We start from the raw sequence: 18444 nt of genomic DNA, 5'->3' as shown, positions 1-18444 counted from the left end.
TAATCATTCTAAGTAATTTTGGTTCTGACTTACTCTTCAGCTGATGCAAATTCTGAGCATAAAGATGTTTTCAGACCTATTTTGAGGTGAATAAAGTAGGAAGGTTGTTTTCCCCGTGACCTGCCTTCCGAGGAGTGAAGTGGCCTGACCCTGTACGCAGGCTGGCCCGGGCTGGCACCCAGGCTCGGAGGGAGCGAGGCCCTTCGTGCTCTCGGGCGCCTGGTTCCTGGGATGGTGCCGATTGTGCTTCGGGCCGAGAACCCGGGCCGTCAGCCAGGTTGGCGACTCTGGGAGGCTTTGTCACATCTTCGATGTTTACAGGCTCGGATTATCACGTGGGCCTGGGCTCCCCAAGTGAGCTCTCAGCCCGTCTTTAGAAAAAAAATATTGCATGTTTTTTTTAAGTTTAGATGGTTTTCTCCAAATTTTGTTCTAATTAGAACAGTGGATTTCAGACTCCCCTGTGCAGGGCACCTGGTTTGAGAGACAACCGTGGGGAGGGGACTCCCACAGAGAGGGCCAGCGTCGGGGCTCATTCTCTTATGTTTTCAAGTGAGATTTCATTGGAAGCGAAGGGCTTAGGCTAAAAAAAAGCTAGCTAATCACTGTGTTGGATGATCCCATTATAAAAATTTCAGAAAGCTGTGTTTGGTCATGTTCCTGTCCATCAAGCCATTTGTTGTCCCAGGCAGAGCCCTGGGCCGACTCCCGGACACTGGGGCCCGCAGCACGAGGTGGTTGCCCCCACCTCTGGGGCTGCAGTTGCCCCAACGTGGACAAACGAGGCTTCTCACAGACGTCTGAGAAGCTGCAGCAGGGGTCAAGGAGATGCCAGGTGAACAGTGGGCCCCGCACAGGAAGCTCACACTCACACTCTTCTCGCCTCACCGCTGACCCCGTCTTCCCACCGTTTCTAGACATTTCGGCCACTGTCTTCAAATTTTACTGATTTTTTAAAGCTGTCTGGGGACTTAATCCCCTGTTGTTGATTTGAGGGGAGAGGGACAGAGTAGAGGAGAGAAGTCTCGCCCTAGAGCTGTGGGTCTCGGCCTGCTGGGTCAGAGGCTTGGAGGGCGGGTCCTTGCACCTGGGGCTGCTGCCCCTCGAGGCTGGACACTGCGTGGTCAGCTGGTGAGAGCCCTCTGACACCCAGAGTCCTGGGCCTGGCTGCCCCTCTGCCTGTACTCACCGGAGGCCAGTAGCACTCCCTCCACTCGGCATGACCAGAAAGTGAGCAGACATTGCAGAACGTTCTGGGACCGGGGCAGACCCCTCCCCGCGGAATCACAGGGCCTTTGTGCTGCTGGCTCCGAGGGAGAATCCAGAGCCCTGGCCTGTCTCGGCCCCCGATGAGGAGACGCCGCCGCAGGAGGCAGGGCAGGCAGCCCCCTTCTCCGAGCTCGCGTAGTGGGAGGGCACAGAGGGGAGAGGGCTGGCGTGTGCGTGCACGGCCCCCTGAGCCACCTCTGCCGTGTTGAGCAGGTTCGTCTGTTAGCGATGGGGCCTCGTCTCCCAAAGCCTGGCTTGAGCTTCACGTGCAGTGGTGGCCGTTTCAAGCGTCTTGTCCGTAATGCTGGTTTTGCTGTGTGTCTCTTCAGGATGGTCCTGCTTGAAAGGGAAAGGCTCCATTCTAAAATCAAGACGTTAACAATATTCTTACCGCCATGTTGATCACTTATTTAGGTTGTTAAAGTTTCACATAAACTATTGCTGGTCATTTAGAAGCAACATTTAGTTGCTTCTAAATTTTCATACTATGTTAGTTGATTGTAACATTTTCAGAATTAATAACAGCAACTTTCAAACTAGAAACATATGGAATGTCTGTTGAATTCACTTACTCAAAAATGTTTTCCAGCAAAAGCATTAGAACACACCATGAACAAGTTGGTGTCCATTTTACCGAAGTCGCGGGGGTGACGGTAACGGGACCTGACGCCGGCACCAGCCGAGCAGGAGTTCGTTTCTTCTTCCCAGGAGCCTGGGGCTCCAGGTGCCGACCCCGCTGGTCCACCCTCACCCCAGAGAGAGACGTGAATGAGCCGTAGAAACGGCCAAGGATGAGACCAGGAGAGGGAGTGGGGTAGCTGGTCGGGGCCGCCCACACTCCGTCCACGCCGCTTCAGCCCTCTCACACCTTCCCCGCCCGTGGCGCACTGTGGGAAGCGAGTCCTGGTGTCCACTCAGGCGGGAGCAGACACTGAGGTCTCTCTAGCCAGTTGTCATGTGATGATGCCACCAGTGTCTCAGCTGGTGTTGCATTAGCCAGACGTGTTCTGTGAGCACAGCCTCTGAGGGGAGCTCTGCCTCTGTCTGCCCGACCGGCAGGACTACGATCCTTGGAGGCGCCCGTGTGGGGAGCCCTGTTTCGGGGCTTGTCTCTGGCATCGCACCCGTGGTGTTGATAATAAACCTCAAACCATTGCCCGGACTTCTAGGACAAAAACTATAATCACCATCCCCACCCCACATAGCAAAAAGGGGCTGGATTTGGAGTCAGGTTTTGGGGCGCTGCTCCGCCCCTTTGTGGCCTGGCCAGGTCCTTCCTGTCTGCGCCTCTCGAGAGGACGGCACATGGCGTGGCGGGCCTTCTGTGGCTCCTGTCTCCCTGGCGATGGTGAGGGCGCCGGGCGGCTTCCGCAGCACACCCCCAGCGCCTCCACACTGCTGTCTCCCACCGGAGCACCCGAATGGAGGGCGGGCGCAGAACCGTAGTCACGGCTCCTGATGAGCTGTGCACTTTGTCACAGTCGCTGCTCCTTGCTCCCAATGAACATTTCACTGGATTGTAACGATGGCATTTTTATTGCGTAAAACAAAAGCTCCTTTAAAACAGTCGGCCACACCTCTAGTCAGAATCAGCTTTGACTCAGGTTGGTTCTGGAAACCTCTCAGAGGTCGGCTGTCTCAGCAGCAGAGGGTGGGCTGTGGGGGCGGAGCCCTGGGGTCCCACTGCCTGACGCCAGCTCACATGCCCAGCAGCGTGGCCTTTGCCCTTCCACCTTAGTGACCGCCGTGGGTGTGGGGTGGATTTTGTTTTTGTTTTGTTTTGTTTTTGATTTCAGTTCTGGCCAGGAATGATGGATGAGCTGTCGGAGTTGAGGGAATTCTATGACCCAGATACAGTGGAGCTGATGGACTGGATTAAGTAAGAGGATTTTCTTACCCTTTCCACTCTGGGGCCTTTCCGGGTCTCTGCGGACCGGCCGTCCGTGCTGCTGCTCTTGCCGAGTCCCACTGTGGAGGTGTGCTCGTCCCAAGTTTGTCTTTCCAGCTCTGTATTTGGAAATAATGTTCCTCATCCAAGAACTGCTCTTTGCCCCCACGGCCTGAGGAGAGGGGACCCCACGAGGGGAGGGCGTGGGGGGGCACTGCCAGGCCCTGAGTGAGGCAGGGCCGCAGGGTCACCACGCGTTCCAGCACCTTTGGCCCGTGTGGACCCCACCTGGAAAGGGTTCTGGCCAAGTGTCCACGAGCTCTGACCACACTTGTGTGACGCCCAGGCCTGGAGCTCGTGGGACATGGGGCCGGAGCCTTTGGGCGGGAGGGAGGGCTCGTTCCGCACCACCAACCAAGAATCCTTCGGGACTGAATTTCTCCATCACGTGTGAGGACATTCGTGACATCGGCCCCCAGGAGTCTTCCCTGGGGCACAGGGAGGTTGCTCACATAGGCAAGCTCAGTGTCCCCACAGTGTGTCCCTAGCACACCCACCTGCGTGTGTCCCTCTGCCCCGCCCTGGCTGCCAGTGTCTCTTGGGCGGAAGGTTGAAGAGGGGTGTCTGTGCTGGGCGAAGACCTCTGTCAGCAAAGCCCCGGGCCATTCCACGGGTCTGAGGGTCCGGGAAGCACTTCGTTCCACGAGGCCCGACGCCGCGGCACCGGGGCCTTGCACCTGGTCCCTCAGTGTCCTGAGAGTGCTTTGGTTGCTGGAGTTCTTTGTCCCCATGCAGTTCAGAGGGACCTGTGGGTCTGAGCATTTTGAGGTGTGACGTCCTAATTGCTTGGCTTCCAGAAATAGTCTGCCCCGTGAGGAGGTGTGCAATGTGTATCGAGGTGAAGAAAATGGACCAAACTTCCTTTGCATTTAATCGAAGCAGAAAGAATTGCTCTCTATATTTTAAATAGGAGGTGGGCTGCCCTGGCTGGCGTAGCTCAGTGGATTGAGCACAGGCCTGCGAACCACATGATTGCGGTTCGATTCCCAGTCAGGGCACATGCCTGGGTTGCAGGCCAGTTCCCAGAAGGGGATGCATGAGAAGCAACTGTACATTGATATTTCTCTTCCTCTCTCCTTCCCTTCCCCTCTAAAGGTAAATAAATAAAATCTTTAAATAGGAGGTGGGCTAAGTTCAGACCTTAAGTGCCTAGAAGCTGCTTTCACATTTACTGAGTCCCTTCGTAGAATTTCCGAAATTCTGTAAATCCCCGAGGTGTGGGTGAAGCAGGCGTTCTTGCTCAGCTGGCCCATCGGGTCCGCAGTCGTGAACCTGTTTGGAGCTTCAAGCTTCAAAAGCAAAGGAGAGTGTTTGTTCCAAGTGCCACCAGGTCTTTCTGGGACGATGCGTAAAGCACACAGCGTAACCCTGTCCGACCCGCGTGTGCCCGCCGCCCCCGAGTGCCCTTGCTGAGCAGTGCCCCTCACAGGGCACAGTGTTTGCAGGTTGGGCAGCTGCTGCGGGGCCGGACGGAGCTGCAGGGACAGACGGCCCTCCCTGCTCAGACGTCAGTGGGGGGTGGCTTTGTTTGGTTTTTTAAAAGTATATTTTACTGCTTATGTTACGACAGTTGTCCCAGTTTTTTCTCCCCTTTGTCCCCTTCTGCCCTGTACCCTCCCCACCTTAGTTCCTGTCCGTGGGTCATGCATGTAAGTTCTTTGGCTTCTCCACTTTCCATCCTGTTCTTATCCCCCCCCTGTCTAGTTTGTACCTACCGGTTATGCTTCTTACTCCCTGCACCTCTCCCCCCCTTCTCCCTCTCCTCCTCCCTGGTGATAACCCTCCATGTGACCTCCATTTCTGTGATTCTGTTCCTGTTCTAGTAGTTGCTTAATTTTTGTTTTTGTTGTTTAGGTTCGGTTGTTGTCGGTTGTGAGTTTGTTGTCATTTTACTGTTCATCGTTTTAACATTTCATACGATAAAGGCTTGGAGATGATGAACTTTAACTTGACCTTATTTGGGGAGCACTTTACCTGCCCTTCCACTCTCAATGACAGCTTTGCTGGATAGAGTCACCTTGGATGTGGGTCCTTTCCTTTCATGACTTGGACTACTTCTTTCTAGCCCCTTCTTGTCTGCAAGATTTGTTTTGAAAAATCAGCTGACAGTCTTTAAAAAAATTTTTTCTTTTTCTTTTTGTTTTTAGAGATAAGGGGAAAGGAATGCCAATTGATTGCCTTTTTTAAAAAAAGATTTTATCTTCTTATTTTTAGAGAGGGGAAGGTAAGGGAGAAAGAGAGGGAGAGAAACATCAGTGTGTGGTTGCCTCTCACATGTGCCCCTTACTGGGGGCTTGGCCCCAACCCAGGCATGTGCTCTGACTGGGAATCGAACAGGCAACCCTTTGGTTCTCAGGCAAGCACTCAGTCCACTGAGCCACACCAGCCGGGGCTCAGCTGACAGTCTTATGGGCACTCCTTTGGAGGTAACTGTCTCATTTTTCTCTTGATGCTTTAAGATTCTCTTCTTATCTTTAATCTTGAGTAACTTAATTATGATGTGCCTTGGTGTGTGCTTCCTTGGGTCCAACTTCTTTGGGACTCTCTGAGCTTCCTGTACTTCCTGGAAGTTTATTTTCTTTGCCAGACTGGGGAAGTTCTCCTTCATTATTTGTTCAAATAAGTTTTCGGTTTCTTGCTCTTCATCTTCTCCTTCTGGCACCCCTGTGATTCGGATGTTGGAACGTTTGAAGTTGTCCCATAGGTTCTTAAGCCTCTCCTCATTATTTTGAATTCTCGTTCCTTCATTCTGTTCTGGTTGAATGTTTATTTCTTCCTTCTGGTCCAAATCATTGATTTGAGTCCCAGTTTCCTCCCCATCACTATTGGTTCCCTGTACATTTTTCTTTATTTCACTTTTCATAGCCTTCACTTTTTCCTCTATTTTGCAACCATACTCAACCAATTCTGTGAGCATCTTGTTTTGAACTCTGCATCTGATGGGTTGTCCACCTCCTTGTCTCTTAGCTCCTTTTCTGGAGTTTTGATCTGTTGTTTCATCTGGGCCGTATTTCTTTGTCTCAGCACACCGGTCTGGATGAACGGCTCTTTAACTCCTTGGTTGTCAGAGTTCTCGGCAGTTTGGTTTTCTGGCAGTTCTCATTGTGGATGGTTTGTCAGTTGGCTGCTGTCCTTTCAGTTGTGTGAGGAGGCCGAGAGCTTGTACCTGTGTCTCCTCCACCTTGGCTGGAAGTCCTGGTCGCTGTGCTTTCTCCAAGGAAGTGTCACGAGGGGTTGGCAGCCAACCGTCATCTGTGCTAGACACAGGCCTGTCCCTTCCTGTCCCCATGCCTGAGAACTTCTCCACAGAAAACGCAAAGCCCTGTGGCCTTGGTTTCTGACGTTTAGAGATTGTGTGTTTTTCATTTAGTTCCAGCCTGCGTGTCTGCGACACCATGCGAGTCCACGCCGACTGTGGAGGTCAGTGCTCTCAGACACACCACAGGGCCGGGACGGAAACTGGGCTGAGGTCGTGGGCAGACGCTGTCTCTGCGGGGCTGGGGTGTCTGCAGAGGTTCTGTCCCTGCTGTCCACAGGCCCTGGACTGCCACCTGTGTTTTGCTCCTTTGAACGAGACCCGGGACTGTGGGGAGACCCTGCCCGGAGCCTGGCCGTTCCGAAAGGAGATGCCGCCCTTGAGGTTCCTGGTTCTCGATAATGAGGCCTTGCGTGGACACAGGTCCCACTGGATGAGCTCCTTCCCGTTTTCTCCCGGAGGAGTCTGAGGGGTCATGTGACACATCACCTCCCCGAGCCTGGTGGTGCCTTTGCCTTGGGGGTCGCGCCCGCACACTGCGGTGCGGGGGTCGGTGTCTCAGTGCATGCTGGTCGGGGGCAGTGTCTGTGGCAGTGTCTGTGGCCCACTGATGGTGTCGAGAGCATCTGGGGTGCTTGCCTGCAGTGGGGGCTGAGTGGCTTTGAGCAGATGGTCCAAGATGGCACATTGTCCAGGGCAGTGCACAGCAGGCCCTCAGCGGCACCCCAGACAGGGCAAGAGGCCAGGTGCCCGTCTCTGCCCCAGCCACGCACTGTGCCCTGTGAACAGCTGTCTGCCGGTCCCAGCTGGGGACTCCGGCAGTGATGCTAGGCCACCACCCCCTGTGTGCCTCCCTCCCCATCCCGTCTCTGCCAAACCAGTCCCCAGGGCTTTCCTTCCTGAGTCTGGGCCTGTCTGCCCAGAGGACTGAAGACGGACCCCTGGGTGTTAAAATGCGATGTTCTTGGACCACCGAGGGCAGTGGGCTGGTCAGGGCCAGTGGAGAGCAGACAGACGTGGCCACAGAACCACGTAGGGAGTAGGCTGAGCCTCCGTGAACCTTCCGCAGAGGACTCTGCACTGCCCCCGTCGTCCTGGTCCCCTGACCCCATGGGGCAAGTGTTAAGAGCTCCCTGGAAATTGCGGTTCAGGGGTGGAGCAAACGCCTCCCCGGCTTGTGCTCCTGGGCCTGCTGGTCAGGGCACCACCTCTGCGCCCAGCCCGGCTCATGGAGCCCTTCCCTCCTGGAACCCACACTCCGGGCCCTGCCACTGCTCAGCTGCCTTTTCTGAGTTTGTGAATGAGAATTCCGTTGTTGAGAAGAAAATGCGCAGTCCTTGGCTGGATTAGCGCTAAATTGGAGTAACTGGAGCAGCCTCGTGGGCTGGGGGGCGGGGGCAGGGGCAACTGCAGGGAGTCCTGCCCGGCCCCAACCTTTGGGGCCAGCCCGCTGTTGCTCTTACTGGGAGTCTGCATCTTGTGTCGGGGGCCAGACCCTCTCAGCCACCTGGCAGGCATGGGCCCCTCGCCCCCACACCAGGGGCCGGCAGGTTCGTGTGGGAGGGCACAGAAGCTGTGGGCACGTTCTCCACAGTGATGCCTCACCTGCTGGCAGGTCACTCCCAGATTCCAATGCAATGGGAGGGAGTCGAATCTTCTATTAAGATTCTTTTCTCCAGCGCAGAGGAAGGAAGGTGGCTCCCCCCAAATCGGGGCTGTGGTGTCTGGGAAGTGAGCTTGTGGTTGGGTGGCAGAGGCCCTGTGATCTGAGTCCCTGGCCTCCCAGAAGACACTGGTTTCCAGGGTGGGACGTGGCACCATGCCCCACGGAGTGACGTCCGCTCTTGGAATCCCTTCTCTGAGCTCTTTTGTTTGCACTGAGTCTTAATTTCTGGAAAGTACTTTATAGTCATTTCTGGGTTCTCTTCTGCTTGTGTTAAAGCCCTTGGAACTGACTTGCTTGCCTGCACTTTTTGGCTTTGAGGCTCACTGTTGGTGGTAGGCAGTCCTTGCGCGGCATTCGCCTGAAAAGCAGTGGGAACTCTGGCGCCCTCTCCTCCTGTGGGAGCTGGCTGGGGGGCCTCCATGGGGCTGGAAGACGGGGAGCCTGAGGCAGACCACTGTGCAGGCAGCCCCGTCAGAACCACCTGTTTGGAGCTCCCAACCCGACGCAGGCGTGGAACCGTGTGGTCTGGTCTGAGTGCAGACGAGAGTCTCAGGCTGCCCCCTGGTGTTTTCTGACCGCAGGGCCGCTCCCCACGCAGGGGCGCAGGCCACCTGCACTGGTGCCTGTGAGCAGCCCAGCGGCGGGGTGACCGAGACTCTAACCCTTTCAGTGCTCGCACCCCAGGGACGGCGGTGTTTGCCGGGAGCATGCAGCTGCTGGCCGGGGTCAAGCTGTGCACGGGTCGGACGCTCACCAACCACCCCCACTATGAGGACAGCGGCCTGCGGGCACGGACCAAGGCGGTGAGTGCCTGCTGCGCCTTCTCTGGCTCCTGGGGTCTGGCTGGGGCTGGGAGGGGATGTGGGATGGAAGTGCTCAGAGTGCCCTGTGTGGGGCCAGGCGGGGAGCCGGGTGCCCCTTGGGAGGCTTCGACGTGCCCTTGGCGGACTCCCCAGCTGCTGAGTGTGCTCCGCCCTGCCGCGCACTGGCCGTCTCCCACAGGTCTACCAGATCTATGCGAAGAGGCCCCCGGAGGAGGTTTACACCCTGCTGCGGGCCCTGGGCACCGACTATGTCATCCTGGAGGACAGCGTCTGCTACGAGCGCAGGCACCAGCGGGGCTGCCGGCTGCGGGACCTGCTGGATGTGGCCAACGGACACGTGAGTGTGCGGCTGGGGGGGGGTTCCTGCAGGGTCCTGGGGATGAGGTGTTCCTGTGCTCCATGGAGCAACACCACACTGTGGCCTCCTCTCTGCGCCCCTCGGGCTGTGGAGCAGGTGGGCGAGTGTGGGGTCCCCCTCGGGCGGGGCTGGCAGAACCTGTCCTCAGCTGGCCCCCAGGGGGCTCTGCCCAGCGTTCACGGTGAAGGGCTCACTGCCAGCACCTTCACCTCATTAAAGCCTGTGCTCTGGAACGTCACCGGGTGATGGTGGTGCTGTGGCATCCCACTGTCCTCCTGTGTCCCCTTGTCCAGCAGACAGGGTGCTCTTGGGCCTGCTCACACCCAGGGCAGAGGGACAGGAGCCTGACCTAGATCCTGAAAGGTGTCACCGTGCCACACTCCAGGCTCAGGAGAAGTGAGGTCTGATCTCTCAGCAAAGTCCAAGTGCACAGCACGCTGTTACGAACTGGGGTCACAAGCTGTCACCAAACTCGCCTCAGAGCTGCCACCTGCCCCTTTCACCACCTGCTGTGCCTGCTGCTGAGGTCCTGGGCCCCATGTTGGTGTGTGCCCAAGCCAGCCATCCCCTGCTGCGGGAGGCGCCCACGACTGTGCCTGCCAGCTCTGCCCGGCAACGCTGGGGAGGACAGTCTGGGTGCAGGTTCTGCCCAAGCAACGCGACCGCGCGACGCTCTCTTGAGCGCCAGGGAGGAATGGACCAGAGACATGTGTTTCAGCGTTTCTTTTTGTGGGCCCTGTCTAGCCGTCCGGTGAGCTGGGGAGGGGGGTGGTCTCTGCTCATAGTGGTCCCTCTCGGGCTTTTCTTCTGGGAGAGGAGTGGACTCACAGAGGTCCAGGCCACTCTGGCTTTGCCACAGAAGGTGGCTCTTTGCCTTGTGCTCACCTGTGGGGGTTGGGGCACCAGGGGACCCCCAGTGGCCACCGACATTGAAAACAGGCCACGCAGGTCCACTGAGGAATCCAGTGCCTGTCCCCACATGTGTTGTCTCTTGTAAAGGTGACTTTTTTTCTTTTTTGCCGAATTGTACGGGGTTTTGTTATGGCTCCAGGTGATGGACGGCCCGGGGGAGAATGACCCGGACTTGAAGCAGGCAGGCCACCCCCGCTTCTGTGAAGAGGTCAAGAGGGACCTGCCTCCCTACAAGCAGCTCTTCACACGGGTGTTCCAGAACAAAACGTTCCACGTCTACAAGCTGGCCAGAGACAAGTGACAGCTTCCTCTTCCCTCTGACACACGAACCTCCCTCTTGGTGAACCTCTGCAGATGGCGTTTTGTGTGTGACCAGGTGGCCCGGACCCTCTCGCTGTGACACAAGAAGGCACACACATGTTTACACGGCTCTTCCCGTCTGTGGAGTGTCTCGCACCAGCTCCGGGCCGTCTCGCTTGTCTGTGTCTCCCTTCCATGCGCTGCAGCTGCGTGCGGGTGGTCGACGTCCGCAGAGTGACCAAGGGCTCTGTGGTCGGGAACAGAGCCTGCTCCACGGGCGGCCTGTGCAGGGTTGGGAGCCTGCGAGTGTTCAGTGGGCTGAAGCCTGCGACGGTCGCGATGCACTGCGGGGCGTGTGCCCGGGTCTCCGACTGTTATCCCCAGTGACACCCAGCTGGTGGCTTTGTGAAAGCCCTTCGGCACCTGCTCCACCCAGAAGTTTTAAAATGTTTTCCAACTGTCACGCTTTTAACATGTCAAAAAAATCACGTTAGGTCTTTGTAACCAAATCTCTCCTTTGTGCTCTGTCTGGAATGTGACATTCCGTGTGCTGCCGTGTGCCACCGTGTGCCGCGTCCTTGCGGACATGGGAGGCTTCCAGGCCCACACGGCAGTCTCTAAGGGCAGTGCGTGTGGTCACGTGTGCTGTCACCCTCCTCTGTGGCTGTCCTCAGACCTGAGTTCCACTTCACCGGTCCTGCCAGAAAGATCCCTTTTCTTCACTTCCTACTCTAAATTGACCGGGTTTGCAGAATTTTGTAAGCAGTTTGTTTTTAGCCTTTGTATTTTTTACAGCCTAGAACCTTGCAGAATCTGAATATTTTTAGAATATTGTATCTTAACCAGTGCATTAATACAGTATTTTTGGCAGAGCGTGTTTCCTACCAAGTCGGGCTGTGGTCTCACTGTGAGGGCCTGGGGGTGAGGCTCCTGCCCCCGGAAACCCAGAGCCGCGGAGTCCTGCTGACCTGTAAACACCCAGGGGCGGCCTGTACCCCTGCTCCGAAGGCCGCTGATTGCTTTTCCAAGTGATTTCTAACAATGGGGGCGTGTGAGAGTTGTCGGCAAAAGCACCTTGTGCATTTAATGAGGTTGAGATGGCTGAGATGCTCGCTGGCCCCGGCCTCGCTGGGCCGTGGTGCCCGTGGTGCCCGTGCTTCCCGGCAGCTGTGGAGAAGCCAGTCAGCACCAGCCGCGGTGGCCTGTGACCCGGCAGCTCTGTGCTCAGTTGTGACTTGCCAAGCGGTACCTTGAAGCTGGTACCTTGAAGCGGTACCTTGAAGTGTTTGGACTCATGGGTACTTGGCTTTGATCAAAACCTATTAAAATAAAAATTGGCAGTAGCTGGTGTATTAAATTATGCAACTGAAACTTCTGAATTACATCTTTTCTGTGTCCCTGCAGTTTGGGGTGATGAGTAGCAAGCCCTCAGGGCAGGCTGAGGCCCGAAGGGGCAGTTCTGCGCGCCCCCCCCCACCCCATAGCCCTGGCCCCACGCGCGCACCGGAGGCCCTCCTGGCGAAGTTTGCTTCTTTGAAACCTGTGTGTGTCAGTTGGGCATTTGGGCATTTGGAGTCTCCAAGGTTCTCAGGCCTGGCCTTACCGCTGGGGGTGGTCAGAGCCCCTTCCTCAGAGCCCTGGTGTCGTTCTTGCTGACAGTCGGTGTCCAGTCTTCAATGAAAAGTGTAAGTGCCCCCAGACCCCTCCAGGCCACCCACACTGTCCAGGCCTGACTGTGGGCAGCACATAGCCCTTTGTCCCGGGGACCAGGGCCCTGCAAGTCACGGGAATATGTTCGTGTTCCTTGGTGTCCCTGTCATGAGCTTCTCATGGAGTATGGGGACGGGGTAGTGGTGGGGGGGAGTGACCGCCAGCTCCCACTGACCTGAAGCCCATGCCTGTGGCCTGAGCCCCCCACGCACATCCCAGTGGCTGCTGATTCTAGATGACCTCACGGTGCGTCTGCCTTCACGGACAGAGGAACCCTTGGCGTTGCTTCAGAGGGAGCGCCTGGAGGCCCCCACCGACCAGCTCCCCAGGTACCCTCGGCAGCCTCACCCCCGGAGCTGCCTGTCTGGCCCCCCGGGGGCTGTGCCTCCGGCCTCGGCTCTGCACCCTCTGTGCAGACTGAGTTCCCAGGTCATGGAGACCTAGGAAAACGGGGTGAAAACAGGGAGGCAGCTTCGAGCAGTAACCCGAATGCTTTCATGTGATCGGATAGTCTGAATTGCTCAGAAAGATTCTTTTTAAATTAGGTGTGGTTGAGAAAATCCTGAAGTATTGTGAAAACAAGATCCGAGATTCCTGAGCTTAGATCGCCTCATCAGCCCCTGCGCCTGTCCCACTGTTTGGAAGTCTGGACTGAGGGGGGGCATTCCCCTGCACCCAGACTGCGCGAGCGGCGTGACCAGCGCAAGAACAGGGCTGCCGCCCTCGGGACTGTGCAGGGGCGAGGTCAAGTGCGGGCACCATCGGGTTCACAGCCTCTACTGGAACCTGCTGGCTTCAGTAAACCTTCCAGCCACTTCTGCCACAGACTTAAGAAACAGGAATTCGTTGCAGATCTCTTAGCCAGGAGCAAATGGGCGGCAGGCCCTTGCCACTCGAGGGCCGCTTCCTCACCTGTGCGACACCCGCCAGGGCTTCGAGTGTGGGCGGAGTGCTACCAGATGACCCGGACGTCGTTCCACATGAACCTGGTCCGAGACTGCAGTCTTAGTTCATCTTTGGCCACAGTGGCTCAGTGTTCCACGTTTTAAGTCTCGCAATTAACGGGAAGATGTTAACGGGTTCTCAGGGCATCCGTCCAGGTGAATATGGTCACAGAGATGTGCTGTGTGACACCCCTGTGGCCCTGAAGAGAGTGCTTGTTGCAGAGAAAAGCTCAGTGGGGGAGGGCAGCTCATTCCCTAGTGACAATGAACTTGTATAGTTAGCATCCTACGGGTAAAGTCTCACAGAGAGCTTTTGTACCTGGTGCCAGACTGGAGATTACATACTAAACACAGCTGTTCGAGATTGTGCGAATGTGGCGTTTCTCTGAAGGTGAAAAGTCAGGCACCAGCATATGGAAGCGTATTGAGTAGGTGCTGAGCAGTGAGGGGTCAGCTGACCGGCGTGCCGCCGCTGCCGGGGGGGGAGGGCTGTTTTCCACGCCATCTGGCAGTGGCTGCGTGTCTGTCCCACCTGGGCCTCGAGGGTGCGCAGTTCTGGTCCCTCGGGCAGGCATGGCTTTCGGCAGAGCCAAGCCTTGGAGAGGTGAGTGCTTTCTTCCAGACCTTCCGACACATTTCTGCGTCCTGGTTAGACTCAGCCTTCAGTGATCCCGGAAGGTGGGGATGGTCCGTGTCTTGTAAGAGTGTGCAGGTGATGAGGGCGCTTGTCCAGAGCAGACGCTGCAGTGGCCGCCAGAAATGCTCAGGGAGCCTGACGTCCCTCCCCTTGAGGACACGCAGTGGGTCTCAGGTGTCCTGCGCTGCCTCTTGGACACACCTGGGCTGCTCACACATCAGATGCTCAGCGAGGGCGGCTGTGCCAGAGGGACATGCAGGGGACGTGGACAAGTGAGCAGATGGGGGTGGACGGTGTGGGTGACGGCAGCTCGACACGGGACCCGGCCAGTAGCCCCTCCGGTCTGAGGCCGTCCCTGACACTCACGATCCTTTCAGTCCATCTCACACAGAGGTCTGCTTTCTGGGATTGCTTTTCCCAAATGCCAGTCACAGCTGCGCAGTGGGACGTGGAATCCATCTGGGGAAAAGGAGAGGAAGGGAAGGGGGCGGGCCGTGTCCAGGCAGGGGCCCCCTGGACCCAAGCTGATCGCAGTCACTGGGAGCAAGATCTCAGATGCCCCAGGAATGACCACAGTCTGCAGTCTTTTATGTGTTTGGAAGCGTAAGGACGGCGACCTGGGGGTGGTGAAGGCAAGTCTAGGATCAGATTACAGGACAGGAGAGGTGACTCCAAGGTGTGTCCACCTAGACGCACAGAGACAAGGGACAGGACTGGCTTAGAACCTTTCGTTACAGAAGTGACGAGCCAGGGGTGTGGCCGCCTGCGTGACTCGCCGGGTCAGGAACAGATGACCAGATGCTCCTGGGAGGTTCTTTCCATCAGCCCCCTTTGTGCCCACAGCTTCCCCGAGGTCCTAAATCGGTCTGATGGAGGTGTGGGTGACCGAGCTTTGGGTTGGATCGTGCGATCTCAGTGCTAGGAAGGCTCGTTCCTAGGAGTCTCAGTCCTGTCATTGTCCTGTTGGCCACAGGGGATGGGGCAGTTCAGTGACCAGGGGGACCTGAGGTGGGGCCGAGTGTCCCCAATGCAGAAGGACAGGCAGGATGGCGGTAGGCAGGGAGGTCACAGGGCCGTCCTGGTGACAGCCCCGGTGGTCCCTGCCTTGTGACCGATCATGGCGGGAGTCCCACCTTCCGCCTCGTTTCTGTATTTCACCAGTCGCGAAGGGCCTTAGCCGTTCTCCTGCGCATCTCCAGTCTCCATGAACCGTTGTACAACACAGGAAAACCCAAAGACCAAGCGTCACCATGACTGTGACCCTGTCACTGGCAGGCGGGTGAAGACTCCCACGGCAGTGGCTGACCCAGTCCGCAGGCACGCAGGCCTCGTCAGTGCCCTGGAGCCGTGGTCTGTCTGCTGGGGTGTCAGCGGCGTATAGCACCTGCTTCTGAGGGAGACAAGGCGATTGCGACAGGAGGCTGCCTGCAGAAGCTGGTCCCGACCTCAGTGACCGGCACTGATGGGAGAGGCGTTGGGGACAGGGGGAAGACATGAAAAAAAAAAGGAGAAGAAAATGAAAAAAGGTGCTCAGAGTGGAAGTAACTGCTCATCAAACCGCAGGGGCCCCATTGCAGGGTAATCCTGTGACCCACGAATGTGTTGTTATTTCGACAGCTGCTCTTGGGGAGAAGGGGCCGGAGAGCCCTGGCCGCCCCCGCTGCTGGCTGGGGGGCCGACCGTTGGCTTCCTGTGGACCCAGTGGCTGGGGAGCCACACGCAGCAGCGTGTCTTCCCTCCGAAGCGCTCCAGCTCTGGGTCCTCACGTGGGGCACAGAGGAGTGCCGTTTTGTGCGCGACCAGAAGGGGTGTGAGTGAGGAAGGGCTGGGAAGACGCGTGTGGCCCCCTGGGGTCTTCAGACCTGCCCCTGAGAGCACAGCTCCCACAGGCCGCAGGTTGGAGGCCCAGCAGAGACCTAGGCGGCACGTCCGGCGCTGATCGTGAGCAGGTGGCAGGACATCTGGGCCCAAGAGCAGCTGGCTGGGCTCCCACCCCCCTCCTGCTGCACCAGCACCTCTCCTGCAGCTCACGCCTGTGCGCCCCCTGGACGGAGACCCCACGTACCCAGTGACGGGGCCCCGTCTGAGCTGAGTTGATGAATGGACCTGCTGGGAGGTGGGAGGCGAGGGCAGGCACGCCGCTACCAGGCACGGAGGGCCACAGTGGGGTCCAGGATAGGACTGGCCAGAGGCATCCTGGGGTTGGTGCTGGGCCAGGCAGAGGCGGGCAGCGGGCACCTTTCTGGGGTGGGGCCTGTGTCGGGCTCTGCTCATCTTACTTCACCCGTCTTTGGGGACGTAGCTCTGTGCCCGTTCGCTCTACCTGTAACCTCGACTGCCTCCCTTCGGTCTCCCTTGGCAGCCGAGAGCTCCAGGAAGCGTGGGAACTTGCCGGTCTTGTTCATCGACACCCCCACCCACCTCCCAGCCCAGAACAGGGCCCGGAATGCTACCTACACTCAGTGAGTACTGCTCGAATGGGAAAGGGGCTTCACTCAGCAGACTCGCTCCCAGGCACGGACTTTGTTCGAGAAGCGACTTGAAAGCTGTTCTGGGGGGAGATCGGCAGCAGATGGAGAGCTGGGGGCCAGGGAGAGAGATGGCGTTGTGCCAGGGACTTCGCCTTGAGCTTCAGCATTTGTGAGCACTCAGGAGCTGCGAGGCAGGGCGAGGTGCTGGGCTTCTCTGTGCTCTGCTCCTTCATCTGTGACCCGGGCACTGTGACATCTGCCTCACGGGCTGTCGGGAAGTTGGAAGGACGCACTGTTCGTGCCCCGCCGATGCCCACACTCGGGGTGAAGGGCTGCGACGAGAGTTTATTATGATGTCACAGGTTCAGGCTGGAAGTACATGGAATGGACATGGAGACGGGGACCCTGCGAACAGAGAACATGTAGCCTGTGAGGGCGGCTGGCAACAGGGTGTGGGGCCAGTGAGCGCTCTGGTCCTTGGGCGGGCATGTCCTGGTGGGGACATGTGTCCTGACCGCTCTGGGTGCCGGCACCAGTGACAGGCAGGTGTGGCATCAGGGGCCACACCAACATGGGGCCCCAGCACACACTGAGAAGGGGCTGCTGCCCTCACACTGGCCCGTCCACTGGGGGCTGTTTCGGGAGGTCGGGCACGTCACAGGAGGTTCCATGGGCCTCAGCCAACTATTCCCCCATGGAGATTTTTTTAGCAACTGAATTTGTGTGAACACCCTAGGATGCAGTGATATTTTGGTTAAGGAGTTCAGAAGACGTTGGACTTGGCTTTGACAAATCGAAAGTGAATCAGATTTGCACTATGTAAGTGGCTTATTCAGAGGAATGCTTCTATCTCTTCGCATTTAAAATTTCAAAGGCTCGAGATTTGCTATTTTGGCAGCAACAGCAGCACCCCGGGTTGGGTTTCTACAGGTCTCATCTTAGACCTGTGTCCCCAACACCTCGAGACACAGGGTGCTAACATGTCTATTCCGTCTGAAATGTCCGGACCACCTGAGTTTGGTGGCACCGTACCGCACCGCTGCTGCAAACAAAGACGAAGCAGGAGGTGGTCCCAGCTGTCATCGAGGGAATGGGCCACCCTTCTGAAACACGCGGCTCAACTGGCTGGGGCTTGTCCGCACACCAAAAGGTCGTGGGTTCAATTCCCAGATGGGTGCACACACCGAGGTTGCTGGCTGGGTTCCCAGGGGAGACGTGTGGGAGGCAACGGCTGGAGGTTCCCCTCTCTCTCTCTTCCTCTAAAATCAATAAACATATCCTTGGTAAAGAAAAGTGCAGCGCCTCTCAGGGTCACACGCTAACCAGACACAGGCCACCTTCCCCAGTTTCCCGCTGGAGCCTCGTCCTCGAGCAGAGGGCCCGGGTCTCGGGGGCGGCTCCCCTGTGTGTTCCGTATCTTGAGGAGTCAGGGCTGGGTCCCATGGTCCCCTCTTCTCCACCCTGCGTGTTTCACCGGGTGCTTTTAAACGGCTGCTCCTGCTGACCGATTCGGGGCAGCTCTGGTCTGCTGTCAGTCATCAGCTGACAGGGCAGACTGAGTGGTTCTGGGTGCGGCCTTGTGTGCGGGCCCCACGGGGTTCAGGTGGCAGTGAGTGGACCTGGGTGAAGCCTGGGAAAAATGAATTTACTGAAAGAACGCCAAACGTGCATGCTAATGGCAAATAATTATATGTGAAAATATCTATGAACTTATTGGGGAAAATTGCCAAGATTCGTATGATGTTTAAGGTTTTTCTCAGCACAGGGATTGTGATTTTTGTGCCGATTAAAGTTAGTGCCCTCTTATGCAGACGCCCAGTAACGCTGGTGTTGGCCCAGGAAGTACAGATTTTTTAATGCTTTCGTGGGCATAGCACGGAACAGAACTGTCTCCGTGGCGAGCAGCAGCCGTCCCTCAGGGGCCTGCCTGGGAGGCGTGTGTCTGGTTCGCCGAGGGGGCCAGGGCGGTGAGCCTGGCCCCGAGGCACGGTGTCGGGGACACACAGCGCCCCGCCCACCGAGCTTCCTGGTTACCGGCCCCCCGACCCCGCCTGCCCTCACGGGAGCTGGTTGGTTTCCCAGCTGCCCCAGCGGGTCCCTCCTGCAGCTCCCTTCTCTCCACGGGGTCAGTACTTCCTCTTCCTCAGGT

The 18444-nt window shown here is 57.4% G+C and overlaps 1 protein-coding gene across 3 annotated transcripts in view; it reads left to right on the top strand.

Moving 5' to 3' along the window:
- Positions 1-11904, top strand: part of DPY19L3 (dpy-19 like C-mannosyltransferase 3) — a 32407-nt gene extending 20503 nt beyond the window's left edge. For all 3 annotated transcript variants that reach the window (XM_037066429.1, XM_037066428.1, XM_037066427.1), the window contains 4 exons: positions 3066-3148; positions 8810-8942; positions 9142-9300; positions 10373-11904. In XM_037066429.1, the coding sequence (XP_036922324.1) occupies positions 3066-3148; positions 8810-8942; positions 9142-9300; positions 10373-10534 (537 nt within the window). In that variant the 3' untranslated portion in view covers positions 10535-11904. The remainder of the gene's footprint in view (positions 1-3065; positions 3149-8809; positions 8943-9141; positions 9301-10372) is intronic.
- Positions 11905-18444: the final 6540 nt, after the last annotated feature.

The sequence above is a fragment of the Sturnira hondurensis genome, unplaced genomic scaffold (assembly GCF_014824575.4).
Source record: "Sturnira hondurensis isolate 20B ecotype Veracruz unplaced genomic scaffold, ASM1482457v3 Scaffold0016617, whole genome shotgun sequence".
Taxonomy (NCBI): Eukaryota; Metazoa; Chordata; class Mammalia; order Chiroptera; family Phyllostomidae; genus Sturnira; species Sturnira hondurensis.
The sequence above is the reverse complement of the archived record's forward strand: the minus strand, read 5'-3'. Positions and strand labels throughout refer to the sequence as shown.